Source organism: Callithrix jacchus, chromosome 8 (genome assembly GCF_049354715.1).
Source record: "Callithrix jacchus isolate 240 chromosome 8, calJac240_pri, whole genome shotgun sequence".
Lineage (NCBI taxonomy): Eukaryota > Metazoa > Chordata > Mammalia > Primates > Cebidae > Callithrix > Callithrix jacchus.
Genome location: NC_133509.1, coordinates 39,197,064 through 39,223,263, shown reverse-complemented (window position 1 = coordinate 39,223,263; position 26,200 = coordinate 39,197,064). Strand labels below are relative to the sequence as shown.

Sequence of the window (26,200 nt, the reverse complement as noted above, 5' to 3'; positions counted from 1 at the left end):
TATTTAAAATGGTAAATGAATTCTGAAGATAATGTAAGCCTCGTGGAAATTCATAAACTAACATGTAGATGGCACACATGGTACATGTAATGAGTGAAATTAAAAGCAATAAATTCTCATTTTTGCTTGTAAGACTGCTTACTTATTCCATCAAGAAGCCAAATACAGATAGTAATGATGTCAGACATGTTGTATAGGTAAATATTTTCATTAAAAATTTTTTAAATTGTTATTTTATGCTCAAGTTCTACATACTATAATTTTAATTCTTCTGTTTTACATGTCAAATGTGAAAATCTAGAGGAGTAAGAGTAAAATATGTAAAAGTTGTTGAAATTAGTTGTAGTTAAAAAATATTTTGCTTTTGTTTTATAAAGATTAAAATTTTATTGTTCTAGTTAAAAATTATTTTGTTCCTTAAAATAAAGATGTTTATTAAGATAGTAGATGCAAATGAACTGTTTTGCTGTTTCCATGATTGAATATTTTGAAAATGAAATAATTTTTCTAATTTTTAAATGGAGTATGAAATAAAAGTGCTTTATAAGAAATTAGATTATAACATATAGCACAAGTGATTGTGTCCCATATGATTAGGTAATACTATAAAATATATGCATTGTTTTAAATTGTCAGAAATTTATTATAGTAAACTTAGATTACTGTTTTTGTTGTGACCATTTTTATTATTCAAGGAATGCATGCTTAGTCTAGAATTGGATTAAGAAAAGGAGAAGAAATATGGAATTTATATTTTAACTATTCTAGTCATGTGTATATGTGTAATTTTCTTTATAAGATTGAGTTCATATTATGCAGTAATATTTTATAACATTTTTCTACTTTATTTGTTTACACTCTATGTTATTGACTATACTTTTAAATTGTATATTTACATTAACAGTTTAATGGTTGCATAGTCCAAGTGGCTTTGCTATTTTGCCAAGCCAGAGATATTGTACAACTTTGATAGGTTAAGGATATGGGCCTTTCAAGTTTTATGTGAAGTAGGCTTGTTCTGATATTGTCTGTATTAGGCCGTTCTTGCACTGCTATGAAGAAACGTCTGAAAATGGGTGATTTATAACGAAAAGAGGTTTAATTGGCTCACAGTTCTATAGAAGCATGGCACCAGGATCTGGTTGGCTTCTGTGGAGCCCACAGGGAGTTTTTACCCAAGGCAGAAGGTGAAGCAGGAGCTGGCCATCATATGGTGAAAGCAGGAGCAAGAGAGTTGTGGGGAGGTGCCACACACTTTTACATGACCATATCTCATAAGAACTCACTCAGTATTGCAAAGGCAATACCAACACCAAGCCATGAGGGATTTGCCCCATGACCCAAACAGCTTTCACCAGGCCCTACCTCAAGTATTGGGGATTACAATTCAACATGAGATTTGGGCAGGGTCAGATATTATCTAAACTATGTCACTGTTTAGGCACTATTTTTACATTTTTAAAAATACTTTAAGTGAAATTGAAAGCGGATGTCAAAACAGTTAAAGTTATCTCTTATTTTGATATTGATATTTAGTAGGAGAAAGTACTTAATTTCTAACTAGATATTTATGATCATTTACTTATACTCGTGTAACATATTTTATCTTCAAATTATACATCAGCCTTTGGAAACTAAGGGCTTTTAGGTATCTTTATATCCTCTATGGCACCTGATATATTGCTTTTAAAGTGTTCACTACATTGAATTACTGCCATGTAAAATAGAACAGAAATATAAGTAAATATGTAATCAGTGATTTGACAAGTTTTTACTGTCTTTTAGTAAAATTAATTAATATGTTAAGATAGTTTTTAAAAGAAAAAGCATAATTGTCAGACTTATGAGCTACTTTGCTTTCTGACATCCTATACTTTCCTATTTAACTGTTAGTTCTATATAATTGTATATATTCTTAAGTTATACTTTCTGTTTCTAGGAGAAAATAGCCAGTATTAGATCAGTCTTGTCAATCTAATTTTAAAAAATGTTAAATGTCAAAGATCTAGTGAAAATAATTTTGTAGGCAATTTGGACCAGGGGGTCTCTAATGCCCATCTTAACCCTATTATCAAAGCAATAAGCAACTCAGGTAGTGGAGAGATCAGAGGCGGGGGGCACACCATTGATCTGATACTATTTTCCATAAGCAAAATGAGAAGGGCTGTAGAAATAGAGAGGATATACCAGATATGTTACTTTAATAAAGAAAGCATTGGTAACGTGTTATACTTTATTTAATTGAATGGGGGGAACAAAGGAAAACAATATAAACATATTATGAAATATGGTTTTGGGAGTGGGTTAAGTTACAGAATAAGGAATTACTGCGAGGTGGGGCTGTGATATGGAGAAAAGATCATGCCAAGAATGACATGGCCACATGTCTAAAATAGTCCACATGATCATGCATGCTAATGAAGAATTTTAATCTTATAGATTTATCTCAATTTAAATCCAAATTACAAATTATTTAAAACAATTTAAATAAATGAAGTCTTTCCTTGTCTACTCCTATTCAAGTAGGTTCCCCTTGTTATTCTATATTTTCATACCCTGTTTTGTTCTTTATAATAGATATCATAAATTTGATTGTTTAGCTGGCTGTTTAATTCTAAGTGAGAGGCAATATTGGAGAGGCAATATTCTTCCTGGTAGGAAGACTGAGCAATTTTTTTTCTTTACTCTTATTTTCTGTCTCAGTACTAGGATATCTAGAAAAAAAAAATCTTTGGGCCTGCTAATATTAATGGGAATTTTTTTCATGTTTTGTAGATTCCATGAATAAGTACTTTGCACACTACTTTTTACCTTGAACTATAAAGTTTATAAGAACTGTAGATAATACATCCAAAATAGTTCTGTTACTTAGAAAATTTCCTTTAAAATGATCAGGTTTTATGGAGAGGAAAATCTTTAATTTCTTAATAATCAAGAGTACTTTGGTTGGCATTTATTAGACCTTCTGGAGTGGGACTCAGCAACTATTTTTCTATTTTAGACAATACACCATTTGAAAAATTTAAGGAAAGGACAAAGGAGGTCTTCTGTTCTTGTAACTCATGCTCAGTTATTGCCTGACCAGACAGCAATGCATGAAGTTCAAAGACACATTTCCCACCATGCAAATGCACTCTGTCATTTTCATATTGCAGCAAGCATCAACCCTGCCACAGGTAAAGGATCAAGTTTTATTTCTCATAAATGTTGAAGTCAGGTAAATAGAAAAGTGGAACTACTTTTATAACCTATTTTTTATGTTATGTAGCCTTTAAAATACTTCTTAATTGGAATAGAGATAATAAGGTACTATTTTTTGAATTGGGACTATGTGATTCTAAGGGTGTTAACAACTATTTCTGAGCATCTTTGTCTCGAATATAACAAGAGTTCCCAGTAAATTAGAGCTTTAGTTGAATTATAAGTGATGGCAGCCTGGTAAGTTAGTGTAATTTCTCTCACCTCACAGTTTAACTCTTTTTCTTTCTTTCCAACTCTTCTTTATAACCTCTTTTAAATATATTTTTACAAAGTCTTCCTTATATCTCAGCATATCTTGTTTTCTACCCTTGTAGACTTTTTTGTCCTGTGCTAAGGAAAACACTTTTTCTTCTGACTTGAATATTTTTTTTCCCTATTTAAGGACATTATGTTTTCCTTCTACATGGAAATGTATGAGAAAGGCTATACATTTTATACTACATTGCTCTTAGAACTATACAAAGTTTTATATAAAGTTATAGTTGTATGTTATTGAACTGTGGGTCTGTTGCTTCAGATTAAAGGGGCTTTTATTTTTAAATGTTTCTGTCTGTCAGTATAGTATTCAGTAGATAGAATTCCAAAAGGGTGATCTGCAGTGGTAACTTTAGATATGTGCTGTTTTATAGAGTAGCCACTAGTGCCATATTAGCTATTTGAGCTGTTGAAATGTGACCCGTCCAAACTGAGATATGCTGTAAAATACACACTAAATTTCTAAGACTTAGTATAAAAAAATGAAAAATATTAATAATTTTGTTTCATATTGATTACTTGTTGAAATACTATTTTGTATTTGATGAGTCAAATAAAATATTTTATTAAAATTAATATTACCTGTTTTTACCTTTGGTAATGTGGCTGCTGAAATATCTAAAATTACTTAATATGTTTTGCATTTTTGGTTTGCATTGTATTTCTATTGGACGGTGCTTTTGCCAGCTGATTAAATGTTATTTTGCTTATATTAAACTTTTTGATCTAATATCTTAACTATATTCTAAGAATGTCTTTATAAGTTAACTTGTTTTCACAATATTTGTGGTTTTAGATTTTTATGAATTTTTAACCTTTTTAGAAGAAACTCTCTTGAATTACTGTGATGAAAATTTAACTTCAAAACAAAATGCAGTTTGTGATAGTCTGCAGTAAATTCAATACATATTAGAAATCTTGGCTTTTTAGCTCAGTACACTATACCAGTCAGATGGAATTGGATCACAGAGGATGAGCATTCTGTCACATGATTTGATCCTAAGGACTGGATAAGTAATTGTAGCCATTGGGCCTTGACTCACCCCAGCACCTTGACTAACCTTCACTAGTTTTATTCATGCTCATCCGAACGTACCTACGTATTATTTTAAAAACAATTTTGTTAAAAATGTTAAACATCATGCATTTTTAGTTACTGCATGTAAATATAACATTTAGGTTGACCAAATAGATTACTAAATGCAAATAATTTTATATTGTTAGGACTTGTCCTTTTCACTGTTTTTAAAAAAAATTTTTTGAACTTACAAGAAAGTTGAGAGAATAATACTGCAGTACTGCAGATGTCCGTATACTACGTACCAGATTCATCACGTATTAACATCTTGTCATTTATGCTTTTGTTCTCGCCCTCTGCCCATATAGATATTTCTTTCTTCCTTCCTCCCTTATTTTTTGGCAGAACCATTTGAAAGTAAAATTGTTGATAACATTACCCTTCACCTCCTAAATATTTTCCATTACCTAAATATTTAAGAATGTATCTTTTAAAAAAAAAAGGGAATTGGCCTCCATAACTGCAGTACTGTTACAGCATACAAGGAACATGGATGAAATAATACGTAATATACAGTTCATATGCAAATACAGATTTCTTTCTTAAATGCAGATTATTATTTTTCTTTGAATTACTCCAGTCTGAAACAGTCCCTCTCCCAATTGTCAAAACAAAGTCTGTCAGTCTCAAAAAAATTATATCTCAGTTTTCTTTCAAAATGTCTCGCAGTCTGAATATTTTTTCATAAGATTTAGGTTTAACATTTTTAGCAAGATTACTACATAGTCACATAGGCAATGTAGTGTTTTATAGGATTGCTAATTTGCAAATTCTGTTTTATTCATTTCATTTTTATTACAAAACCAGGATGGTCGTCCAGGAACTGGAAAGAAAGAACAATTTAGAGCATTACTTAACTTTTATATTTATTATAATAGAACATTACCAGAATGTCCATGCATTTTTATCTTTATATTTTCACTTCTTTTTACAAAGGACAGTTTTTCCTTTTGTTGAATGAATTATTTATAATATGCATTTAAATTAAGGAGATTAATTTTTTTATTTATAAAGTTTTTTGGGGGAGGGGAACAGAGTTTTGCTCTGTCACCCAGGCTAGAGTGCAGCCTTGACCTCTCCAGCTCAGGTGATTTTACCACCTCAGTCTCCTGAGTAGCTGGGACCACAGGCATGTGCCACTATGCCTGACTAATTTTTGTATTTTTTTGTAGAGACAGTGTCTCGCTATGATTCCCAGGCTGGTCCTAAACTCCTGAGCTCAAGTGATTCTCCCACCTTGGCCTCCAAAAGTGCTGGGATTACAGACATGAGTCACCATACCTGGCCAATTTGTACTGTTTTACATGAGCTAATCTATTTCATAAATTTCAATGACCTCAAATGGAGAAGTTCCTTATACTTAGAATTTTGCCTGCCTTCTTGTGTTTTTTTCTTTATGCTATTTCCCCACAACTTTTTAGTAACATTTCAAACATTGAGAAAAGTTGGAAGAATAGTACAGTGAATATTTTTATATTCTTCACTTTGATTCAACAATTGTTAACATTTTGCCGCAGTTGCTTTATATGTGGTAAATGTTTCTCTGTGTGTGTATAATGTTTTCTTTTTCTTTTGGAGATGGATTCTTGCTCTGTCACCCAGGCTGGAGTGCAGTGGAATGATCTTGGTTCACTGTAATCTTCACCTCCCGGGTTCAAGCAATTCTCCTGCCTCAGCCTCCCAAGTAGCTGGGACTACAGGTGCACCCTGCCACACCCAGCTAGTTTTTTGCATTTTAGTAGGGATGGGGTTTCACTGTGTTGCCCATGCTGGTCTCAAACTCTTGAGCTCAGGCAGTCCACCTGCCTCAGCCTCCCAAAGTGCTGGGATTATAGGCATGAGTCACTACACCGGCCGAAATGTTTTCTTAGTCTTTTCAAAGTAAGTTATATCTATCATGGCATATCACCCTTACATTAGCAAATATCTCCTAAAATTCTCTCACATACTCATAGTATCATCATACCCAAGAAAGTTATAATTCCATAATATCTAATATCCAGTTCATGTTTAAACAACTCCAGTTGTCTCTTCTATAGCTGCTTTTCTGCTGTAATTTTTCACCCCTGTCCCCAGTCCAGAATTCACTGAAGGTTGATGCATTCATGTATTTTGTTTTTAAGTTAATAGTTTAATTTCATATAAGTCTATCATTAGTTCTTAAGGTTTACATTTACCATTAAATTCACTTAGTTTTTACAGATGCTGCTATTATGTTGACTTGACTTGTTTAGCACCTTTTCTTTGTATAGATGAGTCATTGTAAGCACTTCTCATGTTTTTAAAGAAAGAAAAAAATTATATTGAAATCTTTTTTCTTTCCACAGATATTCCAAATGTCTTAGTTGGCACTGCATTTAATGTGGATGATGGAAATGGGGGCTTTGTAGTTCATTGGTTAAACAATAAGGAATTTCATTTTACGTCATCTACAGAGATATTTATGCATCAGTTACGAAAACTTTCTGATAAGCAGGTAGATCATGAAAGTGATGATGCAGATAAAGAAGATGAGGAACATTCACAGGAGGAAAGAGAACGGGGTTTACATATGAAATTAGACCATGGTTAGTATCCTGTGTTCAGATTTTTCTTATTCCAAAGTAAACAACTTTCCGTGGTATACTACTTTCAGTTTTGAATTCTTCCTTCCCACTCTTCCTCCTTTTTTCTGTTTGTTCCACAAGTATTTACTTACCATCTGCCTTGGACCAGACACTCTGCTAGGGCCTGCAAACATCATCTAACTCCATATGTTTTGTTATAACATATTGCTTTGAGTCTTTGAAAGCCATATCCTTTTCTGAGGAACAGGTTTTGCTAATGGTAGTAATAATGATAGGGTGAATGAAATTTTAATTTATCTAAAAATAGTAACTATGGTAACTTTCAATTCAGACAAAAGTTTCCTTTGTTTTTTTTTTTCCTGACTGTAAATTGGAAAAGAGATTTATGGTTTCTAAAGATAGCATACCATTTATTTATAGTCTAGTATGTCAATGAATTATTATTATTTAATGCATGTATTGATAAATATATTTTCTCATTCAGATTTATCCCTGGATAGAGAATCTGAGGCAGGTACAGGATCCTCGGAACATGAAGACGGAGAAAGAGAAGGAAGTCCTAGAACCTATTCACGACTTAGTGTACCAATGCCACTGCCTACGGTTCTGCTTGATCGGAAGATTGAAATGCTGCTAACTGAATGGAATAAGAATCCTGACATGCTTTTTACAATACACCCTGTAGATGGTACCTTTCTAGTGTGGCATGTAAAATACTTGGATGAATATAATCCTGGAATATTTAGACAAGTCCAGGTATATTTTATTGATGAAATAGCCTTTTTTAAAAAATAGTAAAAAGAAAAAAAAATCTTAAAAAGAAATAAATGCTTTGTAGAGTTAGCATGCTTTTAGTTTTGGTCAAAACCAAAAACAAAAAAATTTTGGTTTTAACGAACATCTGAGTAGGGGATCAGTGACCATAAATTTTGCAAACTTGATTAGTTACAACATAATGAATTTGGCTTTGAAATGCAATACTGAATATTTGAATACATATATTGATTTTTTTGGGGGAATTAATAATATTTTGAATAAGATTAAGAAACCACCCTGAAAATATGACTCAGGATCAGCTCCTCCTTACGCCCAATTTGATGAGCTAAAGGAAGCTGCCTTTGTCATCTCTCTCAACTTTATTGCTATTTAGATCTGTTGCTGTGGTCATTTTGTTGTACAAGCAAAGCACTTGAATTTTTTCTTCTACAGTCTTTTAGGCCATGAATAGAGATATGATATTACCTAAATAGAAGAAAGGAAATGGTTGAAAATGACATTTTTTGATAAGGCGCTGAGATTCGGTATTTTGAGAATAGAAGTATTTTCTTTGAGAAGAGGTAAACTATTTGCACTGAATCATATAATTTTGTTTTTCAGGTTTCTTTTTCTTCTCAGATCCCTGTTGCGTTTCCCTCTGGTGATGCAAGCTCTCTTAGTAAAAATATTATGATGTATGCTTGTATAAATGCAACAAAAGATTCTCACTACACCGTGTTACACCAAGAGGTGATGTCTGTAGGCAGTCCTCATGGATCACAGCCACACTCTGGATCACACAGTACAAATATGAACATCGTAGATCCCACAGTAATGATGATCTCTAAACACATAGATGGTTCTTTAAATCAGTGGGCAGTAACTTTTGCGGATAAGTCTGCCTTTACCACTGTTCTAACTGTATCTCACAAATTTAGGTATTGCGGTCATAGATTTCATCTGAATGACCTGGCATGTCATTCAGTTTTACCACTGTTATTGACATCCTCTCATCATAATGCTCTTTTGACTCCTGAATCAGATTGTCAGTGGGACTCAGACAATAAATTAAGTAGATTAATGGACCCTGTAAAACATATAAAAGGTTCCGCAAAACAACCTCTTAGAAATGCAGCAACTCGTACATTTCATGACCCAAATGCAATCTACAGTGAACTTATTCTGTGGCGTGTAGACCCAATAGGACCGTTGTCATACACTGGAGGAGTATCAGAATTGGCTCGAATTAACTCTTTACATACCTCAGCATTCTCTAATGTGGCATGGCTTCCAACTCTCATTCCCAGTTACTGTCTAGGTAAGTGTTCATTGTAATTGTGAAATTAGTAAAAGCTTTTAAACTATTATTTGTTATATACAAAATGGTTTATATTTGTTGTCATTAAGATGATTTTGAATAAGTATTGTTTTCATTAAGATGATTTTTGATAAATTTCAGAATACAGGCATGAGACTTATTTGTAGAACTTTTGGAAGGTTTTAACCTTTTCTGTCATAATCTATTTTGAAATTAAATTTTTTGTTAATAATTTTGTATCTACTTATTATGCCTGTTTAATTATGATTCTAGACCATGGTTAATCCTAAAAAGAAATGTGTGAATATTTGTTTCTTTAGCCTATAAGAAAAATAAACTACATGTTTAGAACCCAGACTTCTTGTTCTACTTTCTCAGGCACGTATTGCAATTCTGCAAGTGCTTGCTTTGTTGCTTCTGATGGCAAAAATCTGAGACTCTATCAAGCTGTAGTGGATGCAAGGAAATTATTGGATGAATTGTCAGACCCAGAATCTTCAGTAAGTGTTTAATAATCTTTATTAATGTAACTAACGTGATAAAGAATTCTCTTTTGACTGTCTAGGACCTATATTTGTTAGTTGCTGTTTAGGGAGTAAGCATATATTCTGGGCTGCTTATGATATATATGACACATTTATTTTTTCCTAAGTTGTGTTCCAAGGTATATGAATCAAAATGTTAGTGTACATACCACACATTAATATATTTTACATAAAAAGGATTTTTAAAAATTATTTGTAACATGTTTTACTCTCTAGTTTGGTTGTATTACTCTTACTTTGCTCAAAAAGGTTTTAAGGCATCTTTACTAAGCTGTATGTTTAGGTTGGAAAATTGGAACTTTTTCAAGCTTGATTCACCATTTTAAAAAATTCTCTGGTTAGGATTTGCTATTAGTGGGTGGCAGCATCTCATTCTGATAGTTCTGTGTCTGAGCTGAAAATTATACGTATTAGTATCTAGAGTTGAACAGTAGATTTTTCCATTTACCTATATAAACATCTATTCCAATAAAAATGTTTCCAGTATTGAAAGTCAATGACTCTTTTTGAGCATCTACTATATTCCCCTAGATATAGAGGGAATACAGAATATAAGTTTCACATCTACCTTTAAGGAGCTTTTAATTTAGTTGAAAAGAGAGCTTATTAATAAAAAGTTCAACCGTTTAAGACATACAAGAGGTGTCTAAGGGTGGAATGCAATTAACTGCCAAAAGGATGGCCCTAGAAGTGTTTCCTTATTCAGAGGAGAAAGAGATCAGATTAAGGTAGGCATAGAAGTCTTTATGAAGGACAGCATTTGGGTTCATTCTTGATGGATGGATAAGATTTAGAAAGATAACTTGTTTGTGTTTGAGTGAGAGAATGACCTGGAAGGAAGTGCAGATACAGGAAAGTATATGGGTAAAGTTTGTTCCAGAAACTGAGAAAGCCATTTGGATTGGAGCCTAAGGTTTGGCATAGAGAAAGTCTAGAAAAATAGAATCAGAACTAGAATTGGAAGATACTTTAATGGTCACCTGGCCTCAACAGTCATCTGATGCTTTATTCCCCTCTGCTGCATTCCTACCAATTTGACATCTGGCCACTGATGAGGGAAACTCAACTCTAAATGCAGCTCTTTCTATCCTTGAATTGCTCACACTATCATATGAAATGCTGTTTGTTTTGTGTAAATTCTACTTGTTAGTGCTTGTTCTACTTAGAATAAATCTAATATTTCTTGGATATGAGAGCACCTCAGATATTTAAAGACAGCTTTCTTGTAACCTGTGAACCTTTCTACCTCAGGCCAAACCTGTTCCCCCTGTGCCTATCAAGTTTCTTTAACTGGTTTACATTTGACCCTGGTTACTCTTCTGAGCAGGTTTCAGTTTGTCTGTACTCTGGGCCTTATAGGATGACTGTAAGATATAGGAATATTGTGACCTCTCTCATTAGATACATTTATGTTTTGACAGTCAGTCCACATTCTTTGTATGTAATTGATTCATCATGAGCTGACTCTCAACATCCTGAAGTCTTTCCCCGTTCCTGCCCTCTGCTAAGCCTTGTCATGTCTGTTCTATATTTGTGCATTTGAATTTGGGGTCCAAATGTAGACCTATTTTTCCTATTACGTTTCATCTTGCTAAGCACAACTAAACAGTCCAGTCAGTATCTTTTTGAATCTGGATTATGTTATTTAATATATTTGTTATTGCTTTATGACTATGTCACCAGCCTCTTTAATAAATGTTATATCTACATCATCTCACCAGCCTCTTTGATAAATGTTATATCTACATCATCTGAGTCAGTTATTAATATGATAAGCAGGCAGGTTTGCAGGAAGAGACTAGCAGTATACATTTGAAAACTTTCTCCATTTTTATTTTTTGGGATGTTTTCCATCTTGTTTCAAGGATTTCTGTGAGACCGATTGTCATGTACTTTGCTGACATAAAATATACTCTTTCTACCTTCTATAGTCAAAGAAGAAAGTCAAAGTTGCATAAGGTGATTTGTTTTAATATCTGATAGGTATAATGTACACCTTGACATCTCTTGATGACCAAGACATTGTACTAGATAGACGTTAAGCTCCTTGGTCTGCCCTGCAGAAGTATGTTGTTTTCCATTCTGAATATGGGAATATTTGCTTGTTTTTAGTTTTTTTGCCATTGATGGCATTCCTCATGATTTGGGGGATTAAGTATTTTCTTATGGTTCTATTTGTTCTCCATTATGTTCAGTGTTTTGTTTTCAGTGGTTCTTCAAAGATTTATAATAAACATCTTTAACCTTTTGTAGTGCACCTTCAAATGATAATATACTACTTAAAATATAATATAGCCAGGAACGGTGGCTCACACCTGTATTCCTAGCACCTTGGGAAGCTTAGATGGGAAGGTTGCTTGACCCGACGAGTTCAAGACCAGCCTAGGCAACATAGACTCCCATCTCTAAATACACACACACACACACACACACACACACATGAACACACACACAATATATGTAGTGTAAACAACTTTCAATAGTATCCCCAATCTCTCTCTCTCTCTCTCTCACACACACACACACACACACACTCACACTATGTATAATGTAAACAACTTTCAGTAGTATCCCCTATCTCCCTCTCCTGTAGTTTTCAGTATGCATGTCCTATGAATGTTTTATTAGTTTTATATATCAGTATTTCATTTACCCTACTAATTGTAAATAGTACTGTATTTTTAATTTTGGCATCCATGTAGTCATTGCCAGAATATACAAATACAGTTGAATTTTTTATGTTTATCTTGTATCCTGTAACATTGCTGAATGCATATAATAGGTGTAGGAGTGCTTTTGGTAGATTTCTTGGGCTTTTCCATGTAGATAATCATCTCATTATAAAAGGAAACAATTTTGTCTCTTCCTTTCTAATCTGTATGGGTTTTATTTTTCTTACTTTGTTGCAGTGACTAAAACTTCCAACACTGTGTTGAATAAGAAGTGAGATTGGATGTGCTTGCCTTCTTCCCATTTTTAGAGGAAAAGCATTCAATCTTTTACCATTACATACAATGTTAGTGGCAGGTCTTAAAAAGAATTTTTAAAATTTTTGTGGGTACATAGTAGATGTATATATTTGTGGGGTATATGAGATGTTTTGATACAGGCATACAGTTCATAATAATCACATCATGGAACATGGGGTCTCCATGGCCTCATACATTTATCCTTTGCATTACAAATGATTGAATTATACTTTTAGTTATTTAAAAACGAGCAGTTAAATTACTAACTATACTTGCTCTGTTGTACTATCAAATACTAGATCTTATTCAGTCTATTTTTTTTTTGTTCCCATCAACCATCCCTACCTCCCTGCCAATCCCTCACTACCTCTCTCGGCCTTTGGTAATTATTCTTCTACTCTCTGTCTCCATGGGTCCAGTTGTTTTGATTTTTAGCTCCCACAAGTAAGTGAGGACAAACAATGTTTGTATTTTTGTACCTGGCTTATTTTACTTAAAATAACAACCTCCAGTTCCATCTGTGTTGCTGCAAAATGACTGAATCTCATTCTTTTTTATGGCCGAGTAATACTCTGTTGTATATAAGACATTTTTTTTCTTTATCCATTCATCTGTTGATGGTTACTTAAATCTCGGCTATTTTGCAGAGGTGCAACAAACATGGGAGTGCAGATACCTCTTCAATATACTTACTAACTTTCTTTTGAGTATTTGCCTAGCAGTGGAATTGCTGGATTCTATAGTAGCTCTATTTTAGTTTTGTGAGCAACCTCCAAACTGTTCTCTATCATGGTTGTACTAAGTTACATTCCCACCAATAGCATAAGAGGGTTCCCTTTTCTCCACATCTGTGCCAACATTTGCTACTGCCTCTCTTTTGTATATAAGCTGTTTTAACTGGGGTGAGGTGATATCTCCTTGTAGTTTAGATTTGCATTTCTCTGATGATCTGTGATACTGAGCACCTTTTCATCTGTCTGTTTACCATTTGTATGTCTTCTTTTGAGAAATATCTATTCAAATATTTTGCCCATTTTTGATCAGATTATTAGATTTTTTCCTATAGAGTTGTTTGAGCTTCTTATATATTCTGGTTATTAATCCCTTGTCAGATGAGTAGTTTGAAGATATTTCTCTCATTCTGTCAGTTGTCTCTTCACTTTGTTGACTATATCCTGTGCTTTTTAACTTGATGCGATCCCATTAGTATATTTTTGCTTTGGTCTCCTGTGCTTGTCGTGTATTACTCAGGAAATCTTTGCAGAGACCAATGTCCTGGAAACTTTTCCCAGTGTTACCTTGTAGTAGTTTCATAGTTTGAAGTCTTAGATTTAAGTCTTTAAGTCTTGATTTGATTTTTGTATGTGGTTAGTGAGAGGGGTCTGGTTTTATTCTTCTGTATATGGATATCCAGTTTTCCTGGCACCATTTGTTGAAGAGACTAGTCTTTTCTCCAGTGTATGTTTTTGGCACCTATGTCAAAAATGAATTCACTCTAGAGGTGTGGATTTGTGTCTGGGTTCTCTATTCTGTTCCATTGGTCTGTGTGTCTGTGTATTTGTGCTCGTACCATGCTGTTTTGATTACTGTAGCTCTGTGGTATAATTTGAAGTCAGATAATATTCTTCCAGTTTTGTTCTTTTTGCTTAGGATAGCTGTGGCTATTCTGGGTCTGTTGTGGTTCCATTTAAATTTTAGATTGTTTTTTAAATTTCTATAAAGAATCTCTGGTGTTTTGATAGGGATTGCATTGAATCTATAGATTGCTTTGGGCTGTATGGACATTTTAACAATATTGATTCTTGAACATGCAATATCTTTCCTTTTTTGTTGTTGTCCTCTTCAATTTCTTTCATCAGTGTTTTACAGTTTTCCTTAGGGACCTTTCACTTCTTTGGTGAATTCCTAGGTTCTTAATTTTATATATGGCTATTGTAAATGAGACTACTTTTTTTTTTTTTTGAAATGAAGTCTCACTCTGTTGCCCAAGCTGGAGTGTAGTGGAGTGATCTCAGCCCACTGCAGCCTCCGCTTCCTGAGTTCAAGCAATTCTCTTGCCTCAGCCTCCCGAGTAGCTGGGAATACAGGCACATGTCACAACGCCCAGCTAATTATTTTGGTTTTTTTGTATTTTTAGTAGAGACAGAGTTTCATTGTGTTAGCCAGGGTGATCTCGATCTCCTGACCGCGTGATCTGCCTGCCTCGGCCTCCCAAAGTGCTGATTACAGGTGTGAGCCAGCGTAACCGGTGGCAGTCAAGCCACTGGGTCCTGGGCTCTTCTTTACTTAGAGACTGTTTATTATGGCTTTGATCTTGTTACTTGTTTTTGGTCTATTCAGGTTTTAGATTTCTTTGTGGTTCATTCTCGATAGGTTGTATGTGTCTAGGAATTTGTCCATTTCTTGTAGATTTTTCAATTTACTGGCATATAGTTGCTCATAGTAGCCACTATTGATCCTTTGAATTTCTTTGGCATCAGTGGTAGTATCCCCTTTTTCATCTCTGATTTTATTTATTTGGGTCTTCTCTTTCTTTTTCTTAGTCTGGGAAAAAGGTTGTCAACTTTGTTTTATCTTTTCAAAAAACTAATTTTTTGTTTTGTTGATGTTTATATGGTTTTCTTTGTTTCAATTTTATTTATTTGTGCTCTGTTATTTATTATTTCTTTTCCTTTACCAATTTTGGGTTTGGTCTGCTCTTGCTTTTCCAGTTCTTTAAGATTAATTGTTAGGTTATTTATTTATTTGAAGTCTTTCTTATTTTTTGATGTAGGCACTTATAGCTGTAAACTTCCCTCTTTCAGTACTGCTTTTGCAATATCCCATAGATTTTTGTATGTCATATTTTCATTATCATTTGTTTCTAGAAATTTTTCAATTTTCTTTTAAATTTCTTCATTGACTGGCTTGTCATTCAGGAACATATTGTTTAATTTTCATATGTTCATATAGTTTCCAAAATTTCTTGTTATTGATTTCTAGTTTTATTCCAGTGTAGTCAGAGAAGATGCTTGATATTGTTTCATTTTTTAAAAAATGTTTTAAGACTTGTTTTGTGACCTAACATGTGATCTGTCCTTGAGAGTGATCCATATGCTAAGGAAAAGAATGTATATTCTGTAGCTTTTGGATGAAATGTTTTGTAAATATCTGCTGGATCCCTTTTTTTTTGATAGTACAGATTAAGTCTGATGTTTCTTTGTTGATTTTCTGTCTAGAAGATATGTCCAGTTCTGACTGATGTTGAAATCTCCAGCTATGATTATATTAGGGTCCCTTTTTGTAGCTCTGATATTTGCTTGATGTATCTGGGTGCCTTAGTATTGGGTGCATATATATTTAAAATTGTTATATCCTCTTGCTGAACTGACCCCTTCAGCATTATATAGTGACCTACTTTGTCTCTTCTTAGTTTTTGTCTTAAAACTATTTTGTCTGATACGCACTATCAAGACATACAGTGATACTGATATCAGTATATCTGTCTGATATAAATATAGCTATTTCTGGTCTTTTTTTGTTTCCATTGGGATGGAATATCTTTTCTCATCCCTTTATTTTCAGCCTATGTGTGTCGTTATGTGTGAAGTGTGTTTTTTGCATGCAAGAGATTATTGTATCTTGTTTACCCATTCAGCCACTGTATGTCTTTTGATTGGAGAAATTAGTCCATTTACATTCATAAGTAAGGACTTAACTCCTGCCATTTTGTTATTTGTTTCTGGTTGTTTTGTGGTCTTCTCTTCCTTCTTTATTTTCTTCCTGTCTTTCTTTTAGTGAAGGTGATTTTCGCTGGTGATATAATTTAGTTTTTTGCCTTTTATTTTTGGTGTAGTTACTCTGTGTTCTCTAGTTTGACATTATCATGAGGCTTGCAAATAATATCTTACAACCCATTATTTTAAGCTGATTATGTCTTAATACTGTTTGCATAAATAAAAAAGCAAAAAGACATTTTGCTCTACTCCTTAACTTTGCCCTGCTACACCTTTTTGTTGTTACTATTTATATCTTTTTGTTTTTTCTGTATCTTGAAAAGTTGTAGTTATTATTTTTGATTGATTCATCATTCTTTCTACCTAAGATCAGTTTACACATCACAGTTACAGTGTGATAATATTCTGTGTTTTTCTGTGTACCTTCAGATGACTTTTTATTGTTCATTAATGTTCTCTTCTTTCTGATTTAAGTACTCCTTTAGCATTTCTTGTATGACAGGTCTGGTGTTGATGAAATCCCTCAGTTTTCGTCTGTCTGGAAAAAAATTTTTATTTCTCCTTCATGTTTTAAGGATGTTTTTACTAGAAACACTGTTCTAGGGTAAATTTTTTTTCTTTCAGCACTTGAAATGTGTCACGCCTTTCTCTCCTGGCCTGTAGGGTTTCCACGGAAAAGTCTGCTGCCAGACATATTGGAGCTCCATTGTATGTTACTTGTTTCTTTTCTCTTACTGCTTTTGGGATCCTTTCTTTATCCTTGACCTTTGGGAGTTTGATTATTAACTGCCTCGAGGTAGTCTTCTTTGGGTTAAATCTGCTTGGTGTTTTATAATCTTCTTGTACTTGGATATTGATATATCTCTTTAGGCTTGGGAATTTCCCTGCCACCATCCCTTTGAATGAACCTTCTACCCTATCTCTTTCTTTACCTCCTTGTTAAGGTCATTGACTCTTAGATTTGCCCTTTTGAGGTTATTTTCTAGATCCTGTAGATGTGCTTCATTGTTTTTCTTCATTTTTCTTTTGTCTTCTTTGTGTGTTTTCAAATAGCCTGTCTTCAGACTCAAAATTCTTTCCTTTGCTTAATTCTGCTGTTGCATTCTTCAGTATGCCAGCTGCATTGTTTAGCTCCAGAATTTCTGCTTGATTTTTTTTCAATATTTAAATTCTTTCTTAACTTTATCTCATAGAATTCTGAATTTGTTGTCTGTGCTATCTTGAATTTCTTTGAGTTTCCTCCCAACCGCTATTTTGAATTTTCTTTCTGGAAGTCACATATCTCTGTTTCTCCAGGATTGGTCTCTGGTGCCTTATTTAGTTCATTTGGTGAGGTCATGTTTTCCTGAATTGTCTTGATACTTGTAGGTGTTCTTTGGTGTGTGGGCATTGAGGAATTAGGTATTTGTTGTAGTCTTCAGTCTGGCCTTACTTGTATCTGTCCTTCTTGGGAAGGCTTCCCAGATACTTAAAAGGACTTGGGTGTTGTGATCTAAGTTGTATCTGCTTTTGGGGGACCCTAAACCCAGTAATGCTGTGGTTTTTGCAGACTCATAGAAGTACTGCCTCCTTAATGGTCTTGGGCAAGATCTGGAAGAATTCTCTGGATTACCAGCAGAGACTCTTGTTCTCTTCCCTTACTTTATTCCAAACAATCAATCTCAATCTCTCTCTCTCTCTCTCTCTCTCTCTCTCTCTCTCTCTCTCTCTCTCTCTCTCTCTCTCTCTCTCTCTGTCTCCTGAGCCACCTAGAGTTGGGGGTGCAGTGACATAAGCACACTGTGGCTATCAACTTTAGGACTGTACTGGATCACACCTGAAGCCAGCACAGTACTGGTTCTTGCCCAAGGCCTGCTGTAACCACTCCCCACCTACCGACTATGTTCTCTCAAAGCCCTGGGGCTCCTGCAGTCAACAGGTAGCAAAGTCAGCCAGGTCTGTGTCCTTCCTTTTAGGGTAATGAGTTCCCCCCTGCACTGGGCTGGTCTAGAAGTATCATCTGGGAGCTTGGAAGCAGAGTCAGTAACCTTAGCAGGTCTACCTGGTGTTCTATTGTACTTGGCTGAGTTGGTACTCAAACCACGAGACAGAGTCCCTCCAACTCTTCTCTCTCCTTTCCAAAGGCAGATGAGCCTCACTCTGTGGCCACCACGACCTCAGGCCTATGGGGAATACTTGGCAGACTACTACCAATGTTTTCTTAAGGACCTCATAGTTGATTGCTCTTCCTTTTCCCAGTGCACAGAAACTCTCTTAGCACCACACTGCCACTGCCAGGATGTGGGGGAGTGGTGTTGGTGATTCAAGAGTGTTTTTCCTACCTCTTTAGTGCCTCTTTCAGTGATAAGAAGTCAAAACTGGGTACCATGAGTGCTTACCTGATTTTTGGTTCTTACGAAGGTGCTTTTTTTCATGTAGTGGTTAAATTAGTGTTCTTGCTGGGGGGATAATTGGTGGAGCCTTCTATTCTGCCGTCTTCCTGTACTCCTACCTCCAGCTATTGGTTTATTTGTAGATATTCTTCATCTAGCTGAGGAAGTTCTCCTCTAGGTTTGTTAATTTTCTTGATATTTTTAAAGAATCAGCTTGTTGTTTCATTGAGCTCTTTGTTTCTCTAATGTTTTCATTTTTATTTTCAGTGATTTCTGCTCTTTATCACTTCCTTCAGCTTGCTTTGGGCTTTTTTTTGGTTCTTTTTTTAGATTTATAAGAGGAGCTTAGCTTATTGATTTTAATTTTTTTATTTTCTTAAGTATACATTTAGTACTTACAGATTTTTCACTCAGCACTGCTTTAATATTTTTATATGTAGTATTTTTATTTTCATTTAGGTCAGTATATGTTTTGATTTCCTTTGAGAATTTCTCTTCGACCCTCAGTTAGTTAGAAATGTGTGATTTAGCTTCTAAGTGTTTGGTGATCTTCCTGTTACTGGTTTCTAGTTGGATTCCATCATGGTAGAAGAATGTACTGTATGATTTCAGTCCTTTTTAATTTGTTGAAGGTTGTTTAATGTCCAGGACCTGATCTGGTTTAGTACGTTCGACTAACACTTAAAAAACTGTATTTTATTGTTGTTGGGTAGAGCATTTTGATTGATGCAATTGTTGAGTTCTTCTGTATCTTTACTGATTTTTGTCCCTAGTTGTTCTATCAAATCTTTAGAGCGAGGTGTTGCAGTCTTCAGCTATAATTGTGAATTTGTCTATTTCTCCTTTACTTCTGTGTTTTTGCTTCACATAGTTTGCAGCACTGTTCTTTAGTGTATATGCATTTAGTTCAAATTCAAGGTGTTGGCAAGGCCATGCTCTTTCTGATATTCAAGGGGAGGATCCTTCCTTTCTTCTTCCTAGGTTGCTCCTGGTCCTTGGTGTTTGGCTTGTAGCTGCATCACTGCAGTCTGCCTTGGTCTTTACATGGTCTTCTTCCATCTGAGTGTCTCTGTGTATCCTCTTTTTGTAAGGACACCAGTCGTTAGATTTTGTATCTTTTGTAATCCAATATTACCTTTTCTTAAACTAGTTATGTCTGCAAGACCCTACTTTATAACAAGGTTACATTCTGAGGTGCTGGGTGGACATGAATTTTGGGGGAACACTATTCAACCCACTACACTGATCAACTTTCTTTTCTCATCAGTTATATTTGTGGTTGCATAGTTAGAAACTTTCAAAGTTGCTTGAGCCTCCAGACTTCCTTGAGCCATTTTGACTTTGAGGCCCCCAAGCTATATGGCATTCTGGGATATTTTACCTTTCTAAAATAAAGACCACAGAGTCTTGCCCTTATTTGCAGTCTTAAATGCTTAAGATGATGTGACTGCTTTCTGTCACAGTTCCATTATTTCTGCACATCCTTTTGGTTTTCTTTTTAGAATAGCAGTTCTCTTACTACTTCTGCTAATTCTGAGGCAAAATGTAGCAAGAAGTCGTTACATGCTCTCCTTTTCCTCAAATGAGATTTTTAGTAGATGCCAGAATAAAGGCTAGCTTTTTAAAAATTTTGTAACAGATACCTGAAAGCTATAAATTTTGTTCTGTAGATAAAGGGGTAGACTTAGGGAGCACAAGATGGGAAATAAAGTGATTAATTTGCAGGGTGGAGTAGGGTTGGTAGGTACTGAAAGCATGGAGATAGCAGGGAGTCTGTTAAGGTCAACTGAGCATGTGGTAAAACAAACCTGATCTAGATGGAGTTTCATAGCTAGGAAAGGAGAAGAGCAGAGCTTAGTAGTTGCCTTAATATGGATATGAAAACAGAGGATTCTAAGGTTTCTAGTTTTGATAGTTGTTCCAGTAGCTATGGCAAGATAGTTTTGAGGTACTTACAGCTTAAATTTGGGACATGTTGAATGTGAGATGACCTTGGTTTTAGATTCCTAAGTTTGGTTATTTGTTTGTTTATTTTTTTTGAAACAGAGTCTCACTCTGTTACCCAGGCTGGAATGCAGTGTCGCCATCTTGACTCACTGCAACCTATGCCTCCCAGGTTCAAGCAATTCTTGTGTGTCAGCCTCCTGAGTAGCTGAGACTACAGACAGGTGCCACCATGCCTGACTAATATTTGTATTTTTAGTAGAAATGGGGTTTCCTCATATTGGCCATCTTGAACTCCTGACCTCAAGTCATTCACCCACCTCGGCCTCCCAAGTGCTGGGATTATAGGCAGGTGGGAACCACCACACCCAGCCGCTAAGTTTGGTTTAGATAACTTTTACAGGCAATTGGAGATATTCGTAATGTTCTGCATTAGGTACCAGTGCACATTTGGGATTTATTATTACAAAGACAGTACTTGAAGTCATTGGATCTCTAAAGGCATTAGTAATAATTAATATTCATAAATGTGACTTGTCAGTCATCAAGAAAAGATTTATTTTTAGCAAGCTTTTTATGAAGACGGATTAAGATTTTTTTTAAATTCCATTTAAAATATTGAAGATTGTTTTGGTACCTAAAAAATAAACTTGAATAGCTTCACCCAGTGATGCTAGATCGGTAACATCCATTCATTCATGTATTTAGTAAGTACTTACTGAGGTATTCTACAAATAAAGGGAGCAGTTGTGTTGTGTTGAAAGATAGGGTGATATAGCATGTGCTGCTATTAGTAAAAACAAGCTTTTAAAGGAGGAATGATCTAAAGTGTAATTTGTTTTCACTCAGTAATTTATTTACTCAATCTTTAATTTTTATTGAGGGCTCACTGTGCATTACCTGTAGTACATAGAAGAATAAATGTGTATTTTGTACCAGGTGCTAAGAGTGTTTAAATGAATAGAAGTAGGCCCTACTTTCAAGGATCTTGTATCTATAGAGTCACATAAATATGTACATAGAGTATGTAATAAGTGGTAAATTAGAAGAAAAGGCTAATTTCAGGATGTGAAACTCATTTAATTGGCCTCTACTTAAGCCAGCTCATTGGATTCATTGATGTTGTCTATTCCTTCTATAAAATATAGGATGGTTGCTCATAGGGAACAGAATACCAGGCCTTATTGATTCTACAAGTTGAGCTGTAGCCTTAACAATAATAATAGCTGGGCAAGTTACTTAACCTGAAAAAAAATACCCTACCAGTTATAATAATAGCAAACTTTTATCTAGTGATTATTGTATGTCAGGCTGTCTTCCAAATGCTTTACATATTCACTCAACCTTCCTGGTAACTTTAAGAAAAATGTAAAATCACTATCCATACTTCAGCAGTAAGAACACTGAAGCGTAGAGAAACTTAATTACTTGTCCCAGTTTAGTCATCTAGCAATGGTAGAACCAGGATTTGAACCCAGGCAGCTTATTTCTAGAGACTAAGCTCTTACAACTATGTTGACTGTTTCTCAGAAGCCAGCTGTGTTTATTTTCAACATTGTATATGTCAAGTTACACACATTAGTGTCATTCTGTAACTTAATTAAATATTATTTTAAATTGATGAAATGTGAGTATAAAAAATGTGAATGTTTTTTAATAAAAATAACTGCTTTGGAAGCAATTTTGCTAAAAATCATTCTTTAGGCATGGTCAAAACAACTGTAAAAGATTCAGGAGGAAATTGAGAAAAACTGCATTCACATTGCTTTGTAGGTGTCTTTATGTTTTTACTCCCATTTATGTATGTATGTATATATATATATATATATATATATATATATATATATATATAATATCTTTATTTTGAGTCTAAGTCTCCCTCTGTCATCCAGGCTGGAGTGCAGTGGTGCAATCTTGGCTCACTGCAACCTCTTTCTCCTGGGAGAGAGGAATCAATTAAAATTCTGAAAATATTAATCAAGTAATGCTTCTGCCTCAGTCTCCCGAATAGCTTGGATTACAGGTGCCCACCACCATGCCCAGCTACTTTTTGTATTTTTAGTAGATACGATGTTTCACCTTGTTGGCCAGGCTGGTCTTGAACTTTTGACCTCAGGTGATCCACCCACCTCAGCCTCCCAAAGTGCTGGGATTACAGGTGTGAGCCACAGTGTTTAAAGAACTGAAAAATACAGGAAGGGCCTTACAGAAGTGGCCTATGCAAGAAAGGCCTGTAATCCCCATTAGCAAGCCCATACTCAAAAGGTCTTAACTCAACACCAAAATACCAGTTATTTGTATATGTTTATACTTAAAATAAAATGTTTTAAATATATATATATTATTTTTTAAATGATTCTCTGGGTTAACTGATCTTGCTGAGTGATTTATCCTCTCTCTGTCCAATGCTGTCAGCTAAGATGGCTTTTCTTATATTTAGAAGCAACACTTAATCCAGACTATGGTGGTTAGGAAAGAATTTCTGGTGGAGATAACTGAGATGAGACTCTCTGAAAGGGTAAGATGTGAAAGTGAAGGAGGAAAAGAATATTTCAGGTAGAGACGACAGCAACTAAAAATGCACAGAGGTATAAGAATGTGCATAGTAAACTGTAAGTAGTTTACTACAGCCATAGCATAGAATGTGAATGGCAGTTGGAAATAGCTGAGACTGGATAGGAAGTTATAGGTTAGATTGTGAAAAAATTTATATTGCTTTCTTTATGATCTTGCTCTGTTATCTCAAAGTCTGTTCTCAACATAGGAGTTAGAATGATGCCCTTAAAATGTAATTAAGGGCTGGGTGCGGTGGCTTATACCTGTAATCCTAGCACTTGGGAAGCCAAGGCAAGTGGATCACCTGAGGTCAGGAGTTTGACACCTACCTGGCCAACATGGTGAAACCCTTCTTTACTAAAAATTCAAAAATTAGCCAGGTGTGGTTGCGGATGCCTGTAGACCCAACTACTTGGGAGGCTAGCACAGGAGAATCACTTGACATTGGGAGGCGAAGGTTGCAGTGAGCTGAGATCGTGCCATTGCGTTCCAGCCTGGGCAACAAGAGTGAAACTCCATCACACACATACACACACACACACACACAAAAAGGAGAGACTTTGTCAAAACCAGATAAGCAAAGAAGATTCTGAAAATATTATTAATATGTTTGTTTCCATTCAAGTCAGAAAAATAAAGCTATAATTATTCCAGTTTCTGGTATAAATAAATTTAAACTTATGTAATAATGTGAGTTTTAATACACCTACTTTTCAATTTTTTAGCATTTTTCAACTACTTTAATGTTCTGGGAAAAGGTTAACTATATCCATGTGTGGTGGCTTCTATAATCCCAGTACTTTGGGAGGCTGAGGTGTTTGAGGCCAAGAGTTTGACACCAGCCTGAGCAACATAGCAAGACCCTGTCCTACAAAAAAATAAAAAAAAATTGTCAGGCATGTTGCATGCACCTGTAGTCCTAGCTACTTGGGAAGCTGAGGCAGGAGGACCACTTGAGCCCAAGAGTTGGAGGTCAATAGAGCAGCAAGACACTGAAAAAAGAAAACAAAAATGTTGACTGTTAAAAAAATATAGCCATGCACAGTGGCTCATGCCTGTAATCCTAGCACTTTGGGAGGCCAAGGTGGATGGATCATGAGGTCAGGAGATTAAGACCATCCTGGCCAATGTGGTGAAACCCTGTCTCTACTAAAAATACGAAAATTAGCTGGGAATGGTGGCACGTGCCTGTGGTCCTAGCTACTTGGAAGGCTGATGCAGGAGAATTGCTTGAACCTGGGAGGCGGAGGTTGCGCCACTGCATTCCAGCCTAGTGACCGAGCAAGACTCCGTCTCAAAAAAAAAACAAAACCAAACATCAAAACATGTATGTGCAGTTTTGATGCACAATAATGAGGTTGGTATAGCTCATTAAGACACTGTTGGGTCCTGTATTTAAATGTTTGATATTTTGCTCATTATGAATTGTTTACATTAATTTTGATTTTTTGAAAAACATTGCATTAAAATATTATTTTTCTTGATTATTAATTTTTGGACACTTTTAAATTTTGTCCCCAGGGTAAAGGCTTCACTTACTTCATTCTAATTCCAGTAGTATCTTCCACTATAAAATGAGTTCCTTGATTGGAGGTGATGTTGAGTGGGAATCTGTAGAATTCTGTAATGTTAATGTTCAATAAGTCTCTTAGTTATAGTGCTGGCAGAGAGTTATGGGCAGGGAAAGCAAATCCTTAGCTAGAATGCGTTTTTGTTCCCGTGAAGAGATCGCAACTTTGGCTGCATATTGGAAGCACCTCCGTGTCTGTGAGTGGGACCTAAGCATCATTGATTGTTCAAGTTTTCCAGGTGATTCAGTGTGCGGCCAAGATTGAGAATCAGTGATCTACAGCAGTATTTCTTAAACTTTAGTATACACATGAATCCTGTGGAAGTCTTGTTAAAATACAGATATCTTAGTTTCAGGGAGTAAGTATGCATTCATAAAAAGCTTCCTGTCGCTGCTGTCCATCAGCTACACTTTGAGTGGCAAAGCTTTGTTGTGTGCTAGAAAAATTTCACTGCTTTTGCCTCACCAATTATAGACCACAGTTGAGTCCAGATTTCAATGAACAAACCCAACAGACTGTTAACACCATTTCTTTTCTTTATTGTGTTTGAGATGGGGGAGTCTCACTCTGTTGCCCGTGCTGGAGTGCAGCGGCACAATCTCTGCTCACTGCAACCTCCGCCTCCCAGGTTCAGGTGATTCTCCTGCCTCAGCCTCCCCAGTAGCTGGGATGACAGGTGCCTTCCACCACTCCTGGCTAATTTTTATATTTTTAGTACAGATGGCATTTCACTGTATTGGCCAGGCTGGTCTCAAACTGCTGACCTCAGGTGATCCACATGCCTTGGTGTCCAAAAGTGCTGGGATTACAGGCATGAGCCACTGCACCCTGCCCTGTTAACAGCATTTCTAGGTGTCTGAGCTAACACTTTAAATCATGAATCTTGGGTGAATATTTCCATATCAATAAATTCAGCCCTACCTAACTACATACTTTTTTCTTTTTATCTATTAACCCTAGATTCAATTTTCTTACATGCGTTCTGAAATCCTACTGATAGAAATAAGAAAGGTCCTATAACTCCTGTGTATATGCTGTTTTCTTCCTGACCTTGTGCTTATATCTAGCCTGTAACCCCTCTTATTGGCCTTGAGGTAGTGAAAAGTGGTGGAGGTGGGTGCTGAGGAGAACGGGCATCCCTTTCTGAGGCAGCTCTCTCAGATGAAGTTACTGAAAGATTTTTAGGCAAGAGAAAGCTGGTTGGAACGTGGGTGAGGAGGACTCCTCTTTTTAGCAGAAAGTTTTGGGGCTTTGGGGATCCAAAGTTAGGCTTCATGTGTTAACTCATACAT

General features: G+C 35.3%; 1 protein-coding gene across 9 annotated transcripts in view; it reads left to right on the top strand.

The window, feature by feature from the left end:
- The window catches only part of DMXL2 (Dmx like 2), a 179,537-nt gene that overhangs the window by 66,296 nt on the left and 87,041 nt on the right, over positions 1 to 26,200 (top strand). For all 9 annotated transcript variants that reach the window (XM_078334244.1, XM_035259655.3, XM_035259654.3 and 6 more), the window contains 5 exons: positions 3,002 to 3,176; positions 6,922 to 7,161; positions 7,646 to 7,917; positions 8,539 to 9,235; positions 9,614 to 9,735. In XM_078334244.1, coding sequence (XP_078190370.1) covers positions 3,002 to 3,176; positions 6,922 to 7,161; positions 7,646 to 7,917; positions 8,539 to 9,235; positions 9,614 to 9,735 — 1,506 coding nt within the window. The remainder of the gene's footprint in view (positions 1 to 3,001; positions 3,177 to 6,921; positions 7,162 to 7,645; positions 7,918 to 8,538; positions 9,236 to 9,613; positions 9,736 to 26,200) is intronic.